General features: G+C 48.7%; 4 protein-coding genes and 1 non-coding gene across 5 annotated transcripts; 2 read left to right on the top strand and 3 right to left on the bottom strand.

Annotated features, from left to right (window-relative positions):
• Window positions 1-1,609: 1,609 nt before the first annotated feature.
• On the bottom strand, window positions 1,610-1,681 carry Trnas-aga. The gene has a single exon. It is a non-coding gene; the product is annotated as a tRNA-Ser (tRNA).
• Window positions 1,682-1,860: 179 nt separating this feature from the next.
• On the top strand, window positions 1,861-5,749 carry Ly6g6f (lymphocyte antigen 6 family member G6F). Its single transcript, XM_048348172.1, has 5 exons — window positions 1,861-1,973; window positions 2,888-3,217; window positions 3,302-3,565; window positions 5,039-5,194; window positions 5,679-5,749. Exons 1-5 carry the CDS (start codon window positions 1,916-1,918, stop codon window positions 5,747-5,749), a joined length of 879 nt encoding a protein of 292 aa, XP_048204129.1. The 5' UTR covers window positions 1,861-1,915.
• Window positions 5,750-6,122: 373 nt separating this feature from the next.
• Ly6g6d (lymphocyte antigen 6 family member G6D) lies at window positions 6,123-14,904 on the top strand. Its single transcript, XM_048348203.1, is given in 3 exon segments — window positions 6,123-6,141; window positions 12,694-12,840; window positions 14,696-14,904. Coding segments are annotated over 3 exon segments (375 nt in total).
• Window positions 8,235-9,643, bottom strand: LOC125352380 (lymphocyte antigen 6G6e-like). The gene is made up of 3 exons (XM_048347470.1): window positions 9,334-9,643; window positions 8,551-8,676; window positions 8,235-8,458 (listed from the first exon to the last, which is right to left on the bottom strand). The coding sequence occupies exons 1-3, from the start codon at window positions 9,383-9,385 to the stop codon at window positions 8,235-8,237; spliced, it is 402 nt and encodes a 133-aa protein (XP_048203427.1). The 5' UTR covers window positions 9,386-9,643.
• A 1,056-nt stretch (window positions 14,905-15,960) lies between the features above and the next one.
• Ly6g6c (lymphocyte antigen 6 family member G6C) lies at window positions 15,961-19,003 on the bottom strand. The gene is made up of 3 exons (XM_048348200.1): window positions 18,871-19,003; window positions 17,456-17,566; window positions 15,961-16,553 (listed from the first exon to the last, which is right to left on the bottom strand). The coding sequence occupies exons 1-3, from the start codon at window positions 18,920-18,922 to the stop codon at window positions 16,339-16,341; spliced, it is 378 nt and encodes a 125-aa protein (XP_048204157.1). The 5' UTR covers window positions 18,923-19,003; the 3' UTR covers window positions 15,961-16,338.
• Window positions 19,004-19,788: the final 785 nt, after the last annotated feature.

Below are 19,788 nucleotides of genomic sequence, written 5' to 3'. Positions count from 1 at the left end.
GTGTGAGCCACTGGTGCCCCACGTATTTGTTTTCGTTTTTTTTCTTTTTCTTTTTTTTTTTTTTTTTTTTTTGAGTAAGAGTCTCCTTGACATTTCTGCCCAATCTGGCCTCAAACCTCAGTGCTTAAACTTTAGCCTCCTGTATCACTATGAGGATGACAGGGAGTGAGCCACCAGTGCCCAGCTAGCTTCTTTTACTCTGAATGTGTTTATAAAGATTCAACATGGGCTGGGAATGTGGCCTAGTGGCAAGAGTGCTTGCCTCATAAACATGAAGCCCTGGGTTCGATTCTCCAGCACCACATATATAGAAAATGGCCGAAAGTGGCGCTGTGGCTCAAGTGGCAGAGTGGTAGCCTTGAGCAAAAAGAAGCCAGGGACAGTGCTCAGGCAGGCCCTGAATTCAAGCCCCAGGACTGGCCAAAAAAAAAAGATTCAACATGTATCGGGGTATTGTGGCTTGTTCATTCTTTTTGCTGTTTAATGTTTTCTCATGGGAATATTTATTTATCCATTATATAGCTATACATCATAGTCTTTTGTATGTATGGAATATTTTATTGAAAATCATTTCAGGGTTAGGGATGTAGCTCAATGGTAGACTGCTTGCTTAACATGTGCAAGGATTTGGTCCTCTGCATTGCAAAAAAGACAAATAAACCAGTAATTTAAAAAAGTAATTGAAGGGTTGGGAATATAGTTCACTAAAAGAATGCTTGTCTAGCATTTTAAATAAATAAGTAGCACATTAAAAACTATCAGAACACTCTGGGTGTGGTGGAATGCACGCTTGTAATCTCAGCAGAAGTAGGGTGAGATTGAGACTGTCTCAAAAACAAAAACAAAAACTGAAAACGGGCTGGGAATGTGGCCTAGTGGTAGAGTGCTTGCCTAGCATGCATGAAGCCCTGGGTTTGATTCCTCAGCACCGCATACACAGAAAAAGCCAGAAGTGGCGCTGTGGCTCAAGTGGTAGAGTGCTAGCCTTGAGCAAAAGAACTTAGAGACAGTGCTGAAGCTCTGAGTTCAAGCCCCAGGACTGGCAAGAAACAAACAAACAAGACAACTGAAAACAAAAAAAAGTATGAGAACTCCATGAAGATCGTCCTTTCAAGTCCTGCCTGAACCTGGGGGATGGATGCATGAATGGTCTGTCTCCTGTGTGCTTCTCCTTGAGTAATAGCTTACTGCACTCCTTGGATGTGTGTGCACGTGTGTGCCAGTGCCGGGGCTTGAACTCAGGACTTGGGTGCTCTCCTTTAGTTTTTTGGTTTTTGTATTTTGATATCAGTAGTAGGGCTTGAACTTAGGGACTAAGTACTGTCCCTTAGCTGTGTGTGTGTGTGTGTGTGTGTGTGTGTGTGTGTGTGTGTGTGTGTGTGTGTGTTGGTACTGGGACTTGAACGAAGGGCATGGGTGCTGTCCCTGAGCTTTTATACTCAAGGCTGGCACTCTACCACTTTAGCCACAGTTCCACTTCTGGCTTTTTGCTAGTTGATTGGAGATAAGAGTCTCACAGACTTTGAGATCTCTCTCTGTGTTTGTCTCTATCTCTGTGATGTCTCTGTCTCTGTCTCTGTCTCTGTCTCTCTCTCTCTCTCTCTCTCTCTGGTGGCACTGGGGTTTTAACTCAGGGCCCCATACTTTCTAGGCAGGTGCTCTACCACTGAGCCATGCCTCCAGCCCTGGATGGATCCTTTCTACACAAGAGCAACGTGGACCAGATCTTTCCCTGCCCTCAGGACAGAGCAATGGTGGTCACTTTTTCCCCACTGAATTTTATCTCCCCAGCACTCCCATCCCCTTCAGAGGTCCATGTGACTCTAGGCTGGGCAGTGTGGGCCTTTATCTGTGTTCTGCTTCCTCCCTGGGAAGGCCAGGTCTCAAAGCGAAGACAGCTTAGCAGGCTCTTCCCATGGCGGTCTTACTCTTCCTCCTTCTGTTCCTCTGTGGGCCACCACAGGCTGCTGCAGGTAAGGGACTAGGAATGGAGTGTCTTCAGTTATCTGAAAGGCTGAGGAGGGACTTCTTGTCTTCCCACTAGGGGCCTGGGAAAGCCTTTGACTCAAGAAGACAGACTTTCCTCACTTGACCTTTTCTGTCTCTAGCACTGGAAGAGACATAGAAGCCCTGAGGGTCCAAGTTATATCATTTCTTTCTTCCTTTATTTGTTTATTCACATGTTAATTCATGCCAGGGGCTCACTATATAGTCTAGGCTGATCTTGAACTCCTGGGATCCAGTACCATTTGAGCCACAACACCAGACCATATTCATTCATTCATTCACTCATGATGTTTCTGGGGCTTGAACTCAGGGCTTGGGTGCTGTCCCTTAGCTTTTTTGCTCAAGGCTAGTATTGTTCCACTTGAGCCACAGCTCTGCTTCTGGATTTTGGGGGGAGATGCTTAGTTGGAGATAAGAGTCTCACAGACTTTCCTGCCTGGGCTGGCTTTGAACCATGGCCCTCAGTTCTCAACCTCCTGAACAGCTAGGAGGATTACAGGAGTGAGCCCCTGGTCCCCAGCCACACCAGCCTTTTTAATTAAGATAGTGTCTCTATCACTTTTTTTTTTTTTTTGCCTGGGTTGGCCTCAATTATGATCCTCCAGACCTCTACCTCCTGAGTAGCTGAGATTACAGGTGGGAGTCACTGTGCCCAACATCCATCAGCCTTTTCTCTTTTGCCCTCAGCTTAGTTCACTGGCTTGGAGAGGGAAGGAAAGCCTTTATATTTTCTCTATCTCTGTTTCTTTATAACTGTCACCTCAGTAATGTGCTCAGCAGTCAAACTAGTCCTGGAGGGAGAGAAAGTTAGAGAGCAGAGGACAGTGGCGGCTTGTTGATGGGATGAGGTCTCTGTCCTCATGCAACCCTCTCCTCACAGACGGCATCCAGGCCATCTACGTGGCCTTGGGGGAGGCAATGGAGCTTCCGTGTCCTTCACCCCCCACCCAGTATGGGGACGAACTCCTGTCTTGGTTCTACAGCCCTGCAGCAGGTTCTTCCACCATTCTGGTGGCCCAAGTTCAAGTGGCCAAGTCAGGCCTAGATCTTGGGAAATCTGGAAGCGAATCCAGGCTCAGACTTCTGGAAAACTATTCTTTATGGCTGGAGGGATCCCAGGATGGAGATGCCGGGCGGTACTGGTGCACAGTGGTCGATGAACATCGCAAGTACCAGAACTGGAGGGTGTATGATGTCTCTGTGCTCAAAGGTAAGCATGGAGATGAAGAGGAAGGGCCACCGAGGACTAGGGGAGCCGACACAAGCTCTGAGGGGGGTCCCCCTCTCCCTTCAGGATCCCAGTTCTCTGCAAAGGCCCCTGATGGATCCTCCTGTTCTATTCTCCTCTGCTCTGTGGTCCCCGCCAGACGTCTGGACTCTGTGACCTGGCAGGAGGGGAAGGGTCCCGTGAGAGGACTTGTACGGTCCTTTCGGGGTGATGGAGCTGCCCTGCTCTTGGTGTGTCCTTCAGAGGGGCTTCCTGGGCACAGGAGCCGGAGACCAAGAATCATTCGCTGTCTCTTGCCTCAGAACAAAGGAATCAACTTTAGCCTGGCAGGTAAAGTGAGGGAGGAGATGGGAAAGGATGGTCCGTATGGCACACCCATCATGGTTAGGAGCGGAGGTGAAATCGGAGGGAACTTCTGGTGGAGTCCACCATTGTTTAGAGCAGAGGCCATTTTTGTTCTCACTAACCAAATTTATGACAGAGAAAGGAGTTTGTGAAGCCAGTTTCCTGAGGAAGTAGACCAGCAACCAAGACCCATGCTTTGGAATATAAAAATATATTCTATTATTATTTCTCGTCTTTCTGTTTTTTTTTTTCCTTGTCCAAGATTGGGACTCAAACTTTTGATTATAGGCTGGTGTTCTACCAGCTGAGTCACATCTCTAACACTTATTTTATTGTTTAGAAATAGGTTAATCAGAGACTTAGGGAGGGCTAGAATTCCCATATCAAAGAGGAAGAAAATAAGAACTATTGCTGGGGTAATTGTCTTCTAAAGAAAGGATTTTTTTTTTTTTTTTGCCAGTCCTGGGGCTTGAATTCAGGCCCTGAGCACTGTCCCTGGCTTCCTTTTGCTCAAGGCTAGCACTCTACCACTTGAGTCACAGTGCCACTTCTGGCCATTTTCTGTATATGTGGTGCTGGGGAATCGAACCCAGGGCTTCACGTATACAAGGAAAGCACTCTTGCTGCTAGGCCATATTCCCAGCCCCCTAAAGAAAGGATTTATAATCTGGTATTAGAACGGCCCACTGATGGTGAAGGCAGATGAAAATGATATGTAATTGCTCTACAACCAAAAGGCCACCGTAGAGGCAGGCGTGGTGGTGCATGCCTGTCATCCCAGGATTCTACAGACTGAGGCAGGAGGATCATACACACAGGCCAGCCTGGGCTACCTAGTGAGACCCTGTCTCACTTGCTTTATGGTGAGACTCAGCGAGGGTTCAAGTGAATGATGGAATAATAAAGAAATGGAAGGTACATGATTTTTGTTTTTGTCAGTCCTGGGCTTGAACTCAGGGCCTAGGCACTGTGCCTGAGCTTTTGTGCTCAAAGTTCGTGCTCTACCACTTTGAGTCATAATGCCATTTTTGGCTTTTGGGTAACTAATTGAAGACAAAGAGTCTCACAGACTTTCCTGCTTGGCCTACCTTTGAACCTTTATCCTCAGATCTTAGACTCCTGAGTAGGATTACAGGCATGAGCCACAGATGCCCAGCTATTTTTTTTCTCTCTTGAAATGGAGAATTCCTATGAGGGCAGCTATGGCTGATGGTCTGCTCTGGAATTAGCTATCCTGGTGGGCAGGGCAGCCATCCTTCCCCAGTGTTGGCTCGTGGGGTCCCAGGAGAGGCCTGGAGAGGAGCAAAATGAAGTGATGGATTGCTGCAGGCCCAGAAGCTCGTGAAATGTTCTGTAGGAAGATCTTGCCAGAATAGTGGGGGTAGCTTTCTTTTGGGGTACAGAGACAAGGTCCTTCCCTTTCTACCTCCCTGTCTTTCTTCTGTCCCCTTCCTACAGCCTCCACTGATGTTTCTCCAAGCCTCTGTGTCTCTTCTTCAAGCTGGAATGTGCCCTGGGTCCTCATGCTGTCGTTCATGGTGGGCCAAGGATTCGCCATCTTGGCCCTTGGCATCATGCTCTGTAAGCAGAGAGTCCAGGTGACTCGAGACAGAGGTGAGTCCTTAACTTGGATGCCAGGCAAAAAGTTGGGCTTCCATCTGATCTCTAGTGGAGGGGAGGAGGGACCTAGCTTTGAGTTATTTCTGTCCCTCTGTCTCCTCTCTCTCTCTTTCTTTTTCTTTCTTTCTTTCTTTCTTTCTTTCTTTCTTTCTTTCTTTCTTTCTTTCTTTCTTTCTTCCTTCCTTCCTTCCTTTCTTTCTTTTGTGCTGGTCCTGGGGCTTGAACTCAGGGCATGAGCACCATCCCTGAGCTTCTTTTGCTCAAGGCTAGTTAGTGCTCTACCACTTGAGCCACACCACTTCCAGCTTTTTCTGAGTAGTTTAGTTGGAGACCAGGCTCTCATGGCCTTTCCTGCCTAGACTGGCTTTGAACTGCCACCCTCAGATCTCAGTCTCCTGAGTCGTTAGGATTATAGCCATGAGCCGCTAGCACCTGGCTCTCTGTGTTAATTCTATGCCTTCTGGCTGCTTCTCCCTAGTGGCCTCTATCCCTCGCTTCAAACCTGAGATCCAGGTGTATGAGAACATCCACTTGTCCCATCTCAGGTGAGAACAGCTGTGGGGTAGAGGCTTGGATCCCAGAGGACCTGGGAGTGGAGAAGGAAGCACTGGGGTGAGATCGTGCCTGGAGGCCTGGTGCCTGGGGAGGGGAATAGAGCTCTCCTTTTGAACTCTGACTCTGGTCTTTGCAAATCCCACAGCCCACCAGCCCACAAGACCAGGTGACCTTGGTGACCTCGGAGGCTGGGATGTGTGACCTGCTATCTCCTGTGGCCTTCTTCTGGCACCTGGAAGCTTCCCTGAGAAAACCTTGGCAGGCGCGGGAGGGAGGGGCGGTGCTGCCAGCATGACATTACAGTCCATCTGGCCACCAGCAGTCACCCATCTGTGTGGGGGGTGGGGTGGGAGAGCATTATTCCATGATGTCACCCAAAAAAAGGTGTGATCTCCTGTCTTGAAGCAGCCAGTCAAGGGGGGGACCACTAAGTACTAAGCACCACTAAGTACTATGGAGTTGAGGGGAGCTTGGGGGAGCTGTTGAGCAATGGGGGGGGGGGGATTGAGAGAGGAGGGAGGGGACTTGAGTCACAGGAAGAGAAACAATGTGGATGGAGAAAGAAAGATGGATGCATACGTGGGAGAACTGAGGAATAGAAAACATAGGAAGAACATTCAACCTGCCTCTAGATTAAGCCAGATCGCCCCTCTTTCGGCCCTAAGTGTCATCCTCATAAAGAAGAAACTGAGAAGAAACCAACTCCTTTTCATTTTTTTTTTTTTTTGTGTCAGCCATGGGGCTTGAACTCAGGGCCTGGGTGCTGTCCCTGAGCTCTTCGAGGCTAGGGCTCTACCACTTTGAGCCACAGTGCCACTTCCAGTTTTCTGGTGGTTAATTGGAGATAAGAGTCTCACAGACTTTCCTGCCTGAGCTGGCTTTGAACTGCGATCTTCAGATCTCAGCCTCCTGAGTAGCTAGGATGACAGGCGTGAGCCAACGCCCCGCTAACAAGCTCCTTTAACCAGTCCCAGACTTTCTTAGAAGGGAGGGGGGAGAACTCAATGGGGATGGAGATGCTTATGTCCCCCACCCCCACCCTATGACACCCTCCTTATCCTAAGCACACAGGCTTCCTTGTGGTTCTCCATTGGTAGTATGAATAGCTTATCGCCTTGGATTCCCTGCGAGCAGCATCTCCTTGCATCCTGGGGTCACAGTCTATCTCCCTGAGCAGAGGAAGCATCCATAGGGCTGGCTACGAGGTTCCCCAAGGGCCAATAATGCTGGTAAGGCATTGATGCTCCAATGTGACCAGTCCCTAGTCTCTGGAGACGTGAGCACGATGCCAGGCTCACCCTCGCCAGCCACTCCACCACGTATGCCCTGGCATCTTGGCTCAAGCTTGGGCCTCACTGCAGAATCGCTTAAAAAAAAAAAGTTGCCTATAACCGTCACACTGAAGCAGCTTAAGCTCAGTTAATTGGCAGGAAAGGGGATGAGAATCACGCCAATAGAAAAGAGAGGGGGAAACGGTTCTGATTCCAGCACTCCATTTCAACCCGTTAAGTAGCTACAGTTCGTTTTTAGAGTGCACACCCATGCACACTTGCATAATATGAACACACACACACAGCACCCTGCACATACCACAATATTATCAGGCTCCCCTTTTATTAAATATATTCTTTTTTGTTTTCCCTGTAATGGGGATTGAACTCAGGGCCTGTCATCTCACTCAACTTTCTTTTTGTTGTTATTGTTGGTGGTGGAGCTTGAACTCAAGGCCTGGGGTGGTGTTCCTGAACTCTTGGCTCAAGGCTAGTGCTCTACCACTTTGAGCTACAGCTTCACTTCCAGTGGTATTTTTTTTTTTTTTTTTTTTTGCCAGTTCTGGGCCTTAAACTCAGGGCCTAGGCACTGTCCCTGGCTTCTTTTTGCTCAAGGCTAGTACTCTGCCACTTGAGTCACAGTGCCACCTCTGGCCATTTTCTGTATATGTGGTGCTAGGGAATTGAACCCAGGGCTTCATATATGCGAGGCAAGCACTCTAACACTAGGCCATATGCCCAGCCCCTTCACTTCCAGTGTTTGAGTGGTTAATTGGAGATAAGAGTTTCACAGGGACTTTTACTGTCCAGGCTAGCTTCAAACCACAATCCTCAGATCTCAGCTTCCTGAGTAGTCACCAACACCTGGCCCAAGTTACCTAGCAAGATTCTGCCCCTTCAATTCCCTAGCAAGTCCTAGCAAGATTCTGCCCCTTCAATTCCCTTGTCTGAGCCCAACAGCTCCCTCCAAATGGCTATCTTGACAGAGTTCTGGGGCTGAGGCTGAGAGAGAGCAGCAACACTGAGCATCTAGAAGAGTCAAAAGACACAGGCAGAGCAGGTATTCCCGGACAGATGCCTACAGGGGCGAGAATAATACCTAGAAGAACCAGCTCTCAGCAGGGCTCTGTACAAAACCAGGTTCTGCGCAGGTGTTGCCAGGGTCGTGGTGGGGGAGTCGGGGATGAAGGCCGCAGATCCGGGCAAGGCTAGTGGAAGAGGTGTCCACCCCAGGTGAAGCTGGCTGCAAGGAGCAGGGTGGCGAGGAGGAGGCTGGGAGGCCCCTGCAGCCAGGTGGCCGTGTTGCACAGGTCCTGCTCACAGCAGTGATGCGTCAGCGTGTAGGAGCGGAGCCAGTAGGTGGTATGGCCCGGCAGAGGGCACTGGGCCCTTGGAAGGCAAGCTCTCCTCTCGATGACTTCATCATTCTGGTCTGTGGGACGAAGGAGGAAGATAGTGACAGAGGCAGCAGGAAGGCCAGGAAGGAGGGAGGCACTCGGAGAAGGGTCATGGGGTCAGTCCTACCTGAGGTGCCAATGCTGATGCCACAGACCTCGTCGTCCTGACACTCAGTGGGAACTGGGTAGCAGGGTTTGGCGAAGGTGCAAGTGTAACAGCGGAGCCGACCTGGGGCCGGAGCAGTGGTGAGACCTGTTAAGTCAGCAGAGATGAGGACAGAGATGAAGAGAGGGTGAACGGGAGGTCCTAGATCCTACAGAGAGGCACCCCGAGAAAGATGACACAAGGGTGACACATGAAGGAGGAAGAGAGGAGACATGAAGCAAATGGAGGCAGACAGAAGTAGGAAAAAAAAACTACAGAAAGAGGAGAGAGAACATGCAGGAAAATAAAGCTGCGACAAGAGAGATACAAGAAAAAAAACAAAAAACCCAGACAGGAACAACAGCCAAGAGAAGCTGAGACAAATCGAAAGAGTGACACACAAAAGCCAGACCTCTAAGGAGGTAGAGAGAGGAAGTGAACAAAGTAGATGGCAACAGAGACAGATAAGAAAATTGGAATGGACAAGGACCAAGGAACCCAGCACCAAGCAAGAGATAAGCTAAGGGATGGCCCAGAGACAGGTCAAAGCAGCAGCAAGGAATGATTTGGAAAGGAAATTTCTCTTCTACTTTACCAGGCTGGCCTGAGGCCAACCCCATAGGCTGGTCTGCCCCCAAATCTCTGGTTTTCCTCTTGGCCTTCTTGCCAGCTTGCCCTCCCTTCCAGCCCTCGGATGCTTCCACAAGCCCCAGCCGCAGGGCTTGCGCTCCCTCATCCCCTAAGATTTCCCCAGATCACCCTTACCCAGTGCCCCACAGAGGAACAGGATGCAGAGGACGGTTCTGGAGGTGCTCATGATGGGACTCGGGCTCAGGAATCTGCGGGACTGTGATCAGCCTTCAATGTGTGCAGCGTTTAAGCTTGGCAGGGAGGAACCGATAAACAAACACACCTAGGGAGAGAATCTGGGGGTGGCACGGTGACAATTCATCAGCTTGATACAGCAGCACCCCAGCCCTTTGTTCTTGGCACCCAAAGTCTCTGGTCCCTCCCTGTCCTTGCCTTGAGGGTCTTTTCTGTTCTGAGTGTTCATAACTCAGCTCTGTCTGTCGCTCCTGAGTTGTGTCTGTCGCCTTCTCTCCTGCGCCCCACCCTCCCTCCCTCAAACTGTTCTCAGTTCTCTCTGCTCCCTGTTTTCTCTTTTCTACCCCTTCAGAATATGTCTGCCTCTCAAGGTCACACTCCTAAACAACCTTGGCCTAGATGGCTAGAGTGTGTGTGGTGTTTGAGTACCGAATCAATAATGCCCACGCACCCACCCACACACCCCACTCACAAAGCCCAGCGGTGAAGGGGTGGCCACACCCAGCTGGCATCCCTTTGATCCCCCCTAAGTCTCAACATTCCTACCCCCCCTTTAATTATCCTTCCCGGCTTTACTACCTTGGAAGCTTTTCCACTGGGGAGGAATCAGAAAGACCAGGAAGGAAGGAAGGAGTAGGATTCAGAAAGAGCGGAGTGTAGCAATCTGGCAGGCTGGGGTTGAAGACTTTGAGGACAGGGGTGTAGCTCTGTTGTGGAGGATTTGCCTAGCAGGTGTGAGGCCCTGGTTTCCAGCCCCAGCTCCAAGGAAAGTACCTTACAAGGGCAGGTGGGAGGTGGGAGGCCAGGAGGGGAGGAGGGGGAGGAAGGGGAGGAGGTATCAACTGAGTAGCAGGCTCCAAAATCTTTGATCTCAGGGTCTCTTGATTGTTGTTTGTTTGTTTGTTTGTTTTGTTTTTGGTCCATGGAGCTTGAACTCAGGGCCTGGGGGCTGTCCCTGAACTTTTTTGTTCAAGGAAAGTGATCTACCACCTTGAGCCACAGCACCACTTCTGGTTTTCCAGTGGTTAATTGGAGTTAAGAGTCCCACACTTTCCTGCCTGAGCTGGCTTTGAACCACAATTCTCAGATCTCAGCCTCTTGAGTAGTTAGGAGGACAGGTGTGAGTCACCAGCACTTAGCTTCTCTTGGTATTCTTAAAAATTACTGAAGACTCCAAAGAGCTTTTCCTCATGTGGGTTATATCAATATATACTGCATCAGAACTGAAAACAGGACATTTAAAATAGCTGTTGGTTGATTCATTTAACAAATAAATAAAATGATTACATATTAACAAAACATAGTTTTGTGAGAAATAATTTTGAGTTTCCATCCTCATAGTGGCATTGCTTGCATTTTTGTGAATCTATTTAATGGCAGGTTTAATAGATGATGACTGGTTGTCTTTTCACCCCCCACCCCTTTTAAAGATAAACCAGTAATATAAGTTATTTATTATCGTTATCAAGTCTTATATATTATACATAATTATGTATGCTATCCTCTTTATAATTTTTTAGATCAGGGTCTCATGGTGTAGCCCAGGCTGGCCTGAAAGTTATGATCCAACTGCCTCAACCTCTTAAATTCTGGAATTACGGCTCTGTACCAACATGCCCACCTCATCCTCTCCCCACCCCCTTTTTTTCTAGTTAGTCATGGGGTTTGAACTCAGGGCCAAGGTGCTGTCCCTAAGCTTTTTCACTCAAAGGTAGCGCTTTACCACTTTGAGCCACAGCTCCACTTCCAGTTTTCTGGTGGTTAATTGGAGAAAAAAAATCTCATGGACCTTCCCTTTGAACAATGCTCCTCAAATCTCAGCCTCCCGAGTCACTAGGATTATAGGCATGAGCCACTAGGGCCTAGCTCCTTTAAAAAACTGAACTATTTTATTTCAACAATTTTGAAACATTTGTAAAAATGCAGAGAATTATAAAGTGTATATCCCCCAAGTTCAACAATCATAAACTTACAGTAAGTCATGGTTCATACGTAACTAATTTCACACTCTTCATTTTGTATTAATTTACAGCACTGATATTTCAACAATAATTATTTCAATACATATTTTTTCAAAGAGATATAACCCAACCAACCCCTCCTCTTCTCTAAGCAAAGTGTCTTCCAAAATGTTTACCCAAAACACCATCATTATATCTTTTTTGGGGGGAGGGGGGCTGTCGTGGGACTTTAACTCAGGGCCTGGGTGCTTTCCCTGAGCTTCTTTGCTCAAAGCTAGCACTCTACCACATTGAGCCATAGCCTCATTTCCATTTTTCAGGCAGTTAATTGGATATAAGAGTCTCGTGGGGCTGGGGATATGGCCTAGTGGCAAGAGTGCCTGCCTCATATACATGAGGCCCTGGGTTCGATTCCCCAGCACCACATATACAGAAAATGGCCAGAAGTGGCGCTGTGGCTCAAGTGGCAGAGTGCTAGCCTTGAGCAAAAAAAGAAGCCAGGGACAGTGCTCAGGCCCTGAGTCCAAGCCCCAGGACTGGCCAAAAAAAAAGTCTCGTGACCTTTTTTCCCCAAGTTGGTTTTGAACCTCGATCCTCAGATCTCAGCCCCCCCCTGCCCCCCAGTAGCTAGGATTATAGAAGTGAGCCACTAGTGTGCCTAGTTCATGTCTTTTCAATTGACTTTTTTTTTTAATTAGCATCCGTTTTGCACAAGGGGTGTTTCATTGTGACATTTCCACACTTGTATACAATGTATCAGCATCAATCTGTGCTGGCTGGGTTTTCACAGCTCCTTCTCCATTCCATCTGTAAGGATCTGTTGATTTTGGTTGAAGTGTATGAAGAACAGCCAGCCTACCTCACTCAGATATAGAATTGGGGTGGAAAGCCCCGAGTACCATTTGAAAAACAATTAGGGATCCCTAGGAATTCTTAAGCCATCATTTTAGAACTGCCATTAAGCATGGGGAATTTGGGGCTTCACAAGATGCACAGAGCCCCTCCCTGTCCACTGGGGCCCCAGTGCCTGCTGGGGAAAGACTCTTTGCTCCCATTTTATAGCCCTATAAAGCTCAAGGCAAGGGGGATATAAGGCTGGCCCAGGCGGACCTTGGAGGGGGGTGGGTGGGAGGGAGAGGTGCCATCCACCCAAGCAGACAAGATGAAGCTTCCATTTGTTGGGATCCTGTTCAGCACCCTTCTGGGGGCTGTACTGGGTAAGGAAGAGGTCGATTCACCTCTTACACTGACTGGGCCTTGTCTTTGTTTTCTGCCAGCTGGTCTGCCTCCCCCTTTCCCTCCCCAGGGCCTGGAACCAGTGCCTTTTCTCTTCTGCCAGGAAACCGCATGCGGTGCTATGACTGTGGTGGGGGCCCCAGTAACTCCTGCAAAGAGACGGTGGTCACCTGCGGCGAGGGCGAGCGCTGTGGCTTCCTGGATCGCAAACCCCAAGCAGGCCCGGCACAGAGCAAGCTGTCTGGGAACCGTGAGTCCTCACTTCTTCCCTCTCCCCTCATCCTTTCCCTGCCTTCAGACCTCACAGCAATCCTTCTGGCTTCCAGAAACTTCCAGGCTCACTCTTGCTCTGAGCAGATGGTACCACTTGGAGTAGGGCAGTCTGTACCCCTTCTGGCTGCTGGCATTTCAGCCCTGAGCAGCCGGATGTCCCGGCGGTGGTCCTGGGCTTCCACCTCCTTTCTCTTCCTCTTCAAAGAGTGTCATAGTCTTCACTCACAGAGGAAAAAGCTCTTTGTCAGTTAAGGCAGGGGCCTTACTATTAAACCAAACTTCAACTTTCAGGCATTGGCTAAGGATCAGGACAATGTGTGTGTGTGTGTGTGTGTGTGTGTGTGTGTGTGTGTGTGTGTATGTGTGTGTGTGTGTTAATTTTTTGTTCTTTGAATTAACAGAAAAGTTGCAAAAGTGGTTAGAGCTTCTTTATATCTTCCATCCAGCATCCCCTGATTTGAATATCTCATAGGCAAAAAGCACCAGATCATATCTAAAGAACAACAAGAGCTGGGAATGTGGCTTAGGGGTAGAGTGCTTGCCTAACATGCATGAAGCCCTGGGTTCGATTCCCCAGCACCATATAAATAGAAAAGGCTGGAAGTGGTGCTGTGGCTCAAGAGCTAGAATGCTGGCCTTGAGTAAAAAGAAGCTCAGGGACAGTGCCCAGGCCCTAAATCCCAAGGCCCAGGACTGGCAAAAACAAAACAACAAAAAACAAAAACAAACTAAAGCAAAAAAAAAAAAAAAAAAAAAGGCTGAGGACTTAGCTCAAGTGATAGAATACCAGAGTACAAACACCAGTACAACCACAAAAAAAAAGCCACTATACTGCATTTAGATCTCAAGTCTTTTTAGCCTTCTCCAATTTGTCTTTCATGATTTTCACTTTTTTATGCTTTGAAATTTGTGTGTGTGCATGTGTGTGCGTGTGTGTGTGTGCGCGCCAGTTCTGTAGCTTGAACTCTGGACTTCATGCACTATTGCTTAGTTTTTTTTTGCTCAAGGCTGGTGTGCTACTTGAGCCACACCTCCAATTCTGGCTTTTTGCTGGCTGATTGGAGCTGTCTCTAAGACTTTCCTGCCTAGATTCAAACCATGAAGATCAATCGATCTTCAGATCTCATCCTCCTGAGTGGATAGGATTACAGGCGTGAACTACTGGCACCTGGCTGCAATTCCTTTTTTTTTTTTTTTTAATCAGTCATGTGGCTTGAACTCAGTGTCTGGGCACTGTCCATGAAACCCTAGGTTTGATTCCTCAGCACCACATATTTAGAAAAAGCCAGAAGTGGCGCTGTGGCTCAAGAGGTAGGGTGCTAGCCTTGAGCAAAAAGAAGCCAGGGACAGTGCTCAGGCCCTGAGTTCAAGCCCCAGGACTGGCAAAAAAAAAAAAAAAAAAGGAAAAAAAGGATAGTGCTCTGCCACTTTGAACCACAGGTCTACTTCCAGTTTTCTAGTGGTTAATTGGAGATAAGAGTCTCCCAGACTTTCCTGTCTAGGCTGGCTCCAAACCATGCTCCTCAGATCTCAGCCCCTTGAGTAGCTAGGATTACAGGCATGAGCCACCAGTGCCTAGCTCTGGCTGAAAGTTTTACATTTGCTTTATGGTAGGTTTGAATTGGTTTGCTGTTTTACATGGTAAGACTGAGGTCATATGATTAAGGCAGAAATGGCACAGAAGTGATAACTTTGATTATTTGGTTTCAAGGAAGTATTTTTTGAGGGGGCAGAGAACTCCTTTAGGATCCTTGAAAATACATCTTCTCTGCCTCACAAAGGCAAGTCCTAAAGCCAGAAGTCCAACATCCCAGTCTCATTCTCTCTCCCAGCCTCAGTGCATGCAGCCTGTGTGGCCATCCATCATTGCAATCAAGTGGAAACAGAGTCAGTGGGAGATGTGACTTACACCACACACAAGAACTGCTGCTTCGGAGACCTGTGCAACAGTGCCGTGGCACGCACCGGAAGTCCCATCTGCATCTTGGCTGTAGCAGCCACCACCCTGGCCTGGCTGTTGCCAGGACTGTGGAGTGGGTAATGGGAGCAGGGATAGGGAAGGAATGAGGGAGTGCTGAACATCCAAGGTGAGAAGACCAACATTCCTCTGTGTGCCATTAAAATCTATTGACTGACCATTCTACAGCTGACTGGAAATTTCTTTTGTTGATGGAAAGGTGGAAGGAATAATATGGGAGCATCTGGCTTCTAGTTTATAGGTTTCCAGTACATCTGTGGACTTAACCCCAAGGCTCAGGAGCTCATGCCTGTGGTCCTAGCTACTCAGGAGACTGAGATCTGAGATCTGAGGTTCAAACTGGAAGTGGTATTGTGGTTCAAAGTGGTAGAGCACTAGCCTTGATCAAAAAGCTTAGGGACAGTGCTCAGGCCCTGAGTTCAAGTCCCATGACCACTACCACCAACAAAAAGATATACTCCCTAATTGACACCTCCAAAGATTAAAAAAAAAAAAAAAAAAAAAAAGAATCCGCCCTCAGCAATTCTTGGAAGCTGTTGGAGTTAGGTAGGGAGACTGTTCCTTTGCAATGAGAATCACTGGGAGAGGTAACCAGAACTTTATGAGAGACTGGCTATCTGGGTTTTTCCCCCTTTTTTCCATTTGCAACTTGGCTCCTGATAGGACCATTCTGAATCATGCAAAAGGAATTGTAAACTGTATAAGAGGAGAGGATTGAATACCCCAGTTAGCATCCAGGCCAGGTAAGACCTGAGAGACTAAGAACAAAAGGCCCAGGCCCTCCCTCCCCATACACCCCTCCCTTCCCCCTCCCCCTCCAGAACTCTGAAGCTAAGCTGCACCTTCTTCTTGGCAGTACACTGGGGTGTGGCCCTAAATTTAGGATAAGGGTTGTTTCTCCAAACACTGGGGCCTGTGTGCCATCCTTGGATACTGGGAGAATAGAGGCTTGAAAAACCTGTTCTTCTTTTTGCTCCAGCCTCTTATGGAAACTCCCTGAAGGATTCTTTGGTAAGGGGAGAGAGGGCTGGGAGGGACCCTAACACTTTATTCTGACAGTAAATGCACAACTTGTCATACACAGACATTTATTATTCAAAATGGAAAGAGGTGGGGTTTGGAGAATCAGCCCCATGCAGAGAGATCATCGGGTTCTTTCTGGGGACAGGATGGAAGGCCCATTCCACAGGTCCAGATCCCAGTCCTTCCTTGAAGAGGGCACAGCAGAGTGCTGGAGACAAAGGAGGAGCCCATGATGGCCAGGGGAGAATGTGGAGTGGTTTAGAGGGAAATGGGTAAGGGCTGGGGAAAAATAGTTCCTTGAGGAACTTCCCTCAAGGTGGGAAGATGGCCAGGGAGACCACTCTGGGCCCTGTATCAGGAAAGAAATGAGAAAGGACTTGGGAAATGCTTCAGAGATGGAGAAGCCAGGGGCTCTGGGGACACAGGGAAAAGGGCTCAGACTAAGTTGGAGGAGGCCCAGCCATGGAATAAGCCTCAGTGCAGCAACCAGAAGCCAAGGCCTGCAAAGGAAGTGAGGAAGACAAGGGCCAAGCCAGGAGTGGCGCGAGGGGCCAGGCTGTTGCAACTGTCCTTGCTGCAGCATGTGGTGTTATAGTTCAGGCCCAGCGTGTGGATGGTTTGGTTGAAGCTCTCCACACAAGGCTCTTCTCGTGTGCCACAGCGCAATTTGCTGAAAAGCCACATCTTCCCTGGGGGGTAGGAATGGATAGGTAGGTAAGCAAGGATAGGTACTTGATATACCTATGTCCCTTCCACACTCTGGACACCCACCCAGGCTTCTTTCCTTACTCATTCTTGCCCCTTAAAAAAAGATCTCAGTCTAATCCTTTTCTTTCTTAAACACTGGTACTGAGCTTGATTTCAGAGCCTGGGTACTATTCCTTAGCTTTTTCCACTCAAGACTAGCACTCTACCACTTGAGCCACAGCTCCATTTTTGGCTTTTTGCTATTAATTGGAGATAAAAAGAGTCTCAAGGACTTTCCTGCTTGGGCTGGCTTCAAACTGTGATCCTCAGGGCTGGGGATATGGCCTAGTGCCAAGAGAGCTTGCCTCGTATACATGAGGCCCTGGGTTCAATTCCCCAGCACCACATATACAGAAAACGGCCAGAAGTGGCGCTGTGGCTCAAGTGGCAGAGTGCTAGCCTTGAGCAAAAGGAAGCCAGGGACAGTGCTCAGGCCCTGAGTCCAAGGCCCAGGACTGGCCAAAAAAAAAAACAAACCAACAACTGTGATCCTCAGATCTCAGTGATAGCCTTCTGAGTAGCTGAGATTACAGATGTGAGTCATTGGTTCCTGGCAACCTGCCTTCCTCTTGTACTTCCATACTTCCTCATCCTGGACCCCAATCTGGCTTCTAGAAATTACCAACAACAAGGACATTGGCCTGTTAATGTCTCTTTTTTTTTGTCCATCTTCTCAGTATAATACTAGCATCTACATTATAGGACAATCATGACCATGTAAAGACACAGGTCAGCGCCTGGCACATAATCATCTTTGGCCATATCACTATTGTAACTCTCTGTTTTGTCTCAGTTCTAGACAACCAGTCTCCCCACCTGCTCCCCTCAAAGAAGGGTATATTACCTAGGTACACATTTGTTGTTAAACATTGCTGTCCGTACTCCAGGAGACAGGATTGCCGGTCAACACAGCCTAACACAGGGACCTTGTTACAGTGGTGACAGCGAATATCAGCTGGGGAGACACAAGTCAGGTGAAGGTCGATGGGGAAGCTGAGCCACCTGCAGATAGGCTGGGCCGGGAGTGGGAGTGCCGTGGAGCTCATCAAGGAAGCATTCTGACTCGTTTGGTAGGACATAGGGACTCAAGAGGTAAGGCGGTGAAAGTGCAAAGTGGGCAGCAAATGAGGGTGGAGTTGTTCTTTGTGAAGAGCCCACACCCCAAATATCTTCTCCATTCCATCTCATTTGGGATGAGTCAACAGGAGTACAGATACCAAGAAAAACATGAGGCTAGAGATAGCTGGGGTGTGAGGAAATCGAGGTGAAAGAATGGGGGAGGAGGGACTTGCAACAGTTAGAAGAAAAATCAAAAGCAAGAGACGAGGTGTCCAGGGTTACAATACTTTCAGAAATGGTTTCCAATGGAGCCTTCCAGAAAGCCTTATGTGGCCAGGCTTGGCAATCGACTCCTCACCCCCAGGGCTGCCAGAAGTGTGGGAAGAGGAGCCAGTCCTGAATGTGCTCTGTTTCTGATCTCAGGAAGAAGGTATAGCTGGGAGACAGATCATCAAAGATTCTTAGTGCTACACCACAGTGGAGAGGGGAAATGCTGAAGGCGACACCCTCAGGGATCCTGCTTCCACTGATTCAAGACTTCAGCATACCAAGTTGGGTAAAAAGTTCAGTCCAAGAGTGAAGAAGCCTATTGGGTGTCACCCCAGAAAACCCACCTCCCTCTAGAATCTCCGCTCTAAAAGGCTCAGGAAAACTCACTGGTTTCCTGGGAAGCTCTTAAGGTCAATGGAACCATCCAGAGGCTCTGTGTCCCTGATAAGAGGGTACATCACCCAGGGAGGAACAGGGGTGCACTAGAAGCACCACAGTGGGATGTGCAACTCCATGATGAGGCAGATGGAGGCCAAGGGGAGCTGGGACCTAGATGTTTTATCTCAAAGGATGCCCTGAAGAGCGCAAGAGCCTAGAGAGGGCAGGTGAGTGGCGCCTGGAGAATTCCATATTGGAATGGGGCTTGCTGGGGAATTAGGTGCCAGTTTCCAGGAAAAAGGACTCTTCAAGTAGAAGAGTCCTGGAGCACTAACAGGTAAGGAAAGTGGGTCATTCTTGGGAGTGGGAAGAAATGTGATATGGAGACCCTGGGTCCTTAAGAAATGGAGCAAGGATCCTGCCACAGCATGTGCCGGTCCTGGAGGCACCAGAGAACTGAGAAAGGTGGGGCTGGGATCTGGAGCCGTGGGTAGCCATGGGTAGAAGAGGAAAGGCCGAGGATCAAGGTCCTTGGCGCTCCCAGGTACTCACCTGAGACCCAGCAGAACAGAGCAGACAAGGTGAGCAGCAGAAAGCCTTTCATGATAAAGGTCCTGAGAACGGTAGCACCCCTGGCAGCTAGCAGAGTAGATTTTCAGGGATCCAGCTCTGGGAGTTGAGTGGCCTTTTTGGAATTTATAACCCCAAAGGCCCCTCCCTTCCCTGCCTCTGCTGACGCCTCCCTCCACATTTACACACAGCTGTCCAGAGGGAAAAAATACAAGAGGTGGGGAGGGGCTGAAAAGGCCTGGGTGGGAAGTGGGGTGGGAAGTGGGGTTGGGAGGGGTGGAGGAAGGCCACCTCCATTTTGGTTCTTGGTTTCAGTGCCCCCTCCCCCAGCTGAGAGCCCCCACTACCCAGTCCTCTGAAGGAGCATCAACAAAGGCCTCTGTGATTTAAATGACTATGGGGGGGGGTGCCTCTGCTGATTCCTGGGCAACGGGATGTGGCTTAGGTTGATTGCCAACTTTGGGTCCCTGGGGGGGCATTGGTAGGGTCATTCAGGCAGAGATAGAGGATGGAAGAAGCCAAAGTAATCTCGATTCAGTCCAAACTCAGTCTTTCTCATCCTTGATCAGCCACTAGATGAAGGTCTTGTGACTTCATGGAGGGTCTCTGTGATATCATAGAAGAAGGGGGCAACTGTGCTGTACCTCTAGGAGGATCACACCCACTTGCTAAGGAGGTGCTTCCTCAGGACCACAGAAGATTCTTTCTTGGGACCTCACCCCACCTGACTTGGGTGTGGCACCCTGGGTGGGGAGGGACAGGTATGGGCATGAAGGTGAGGTAGAAGCTAAAATAAGAATGGGAGTAGTAATAATCATAGCAGGCACTTAAATAACATTCCTATAAGCCAGCTATTGTTTTAGGCATTTTACATTATTTCATTCTCACAATGCCCTAGGA

This window comes from Perognathus longimembris, chromosome 6, assembly GCF_023159225.1.
Source record: "Perognathus longimembris pacificus isolate PPM17 chromosome 6, ASM2315922v1, whole genome shotgun sequence".
Classification (NCBI taxonomy): Eukaryota; Metazoa; Chordata; class Mammalia; order Rodentia; family Heteromyidae; genus Perognathus; species Perognathus longimembris.
The sequence above is the reverse complement of the archived record's forward strand: the minus strand, read 5'-3'. Positions and strand labels throughout refer to the sequence as shown.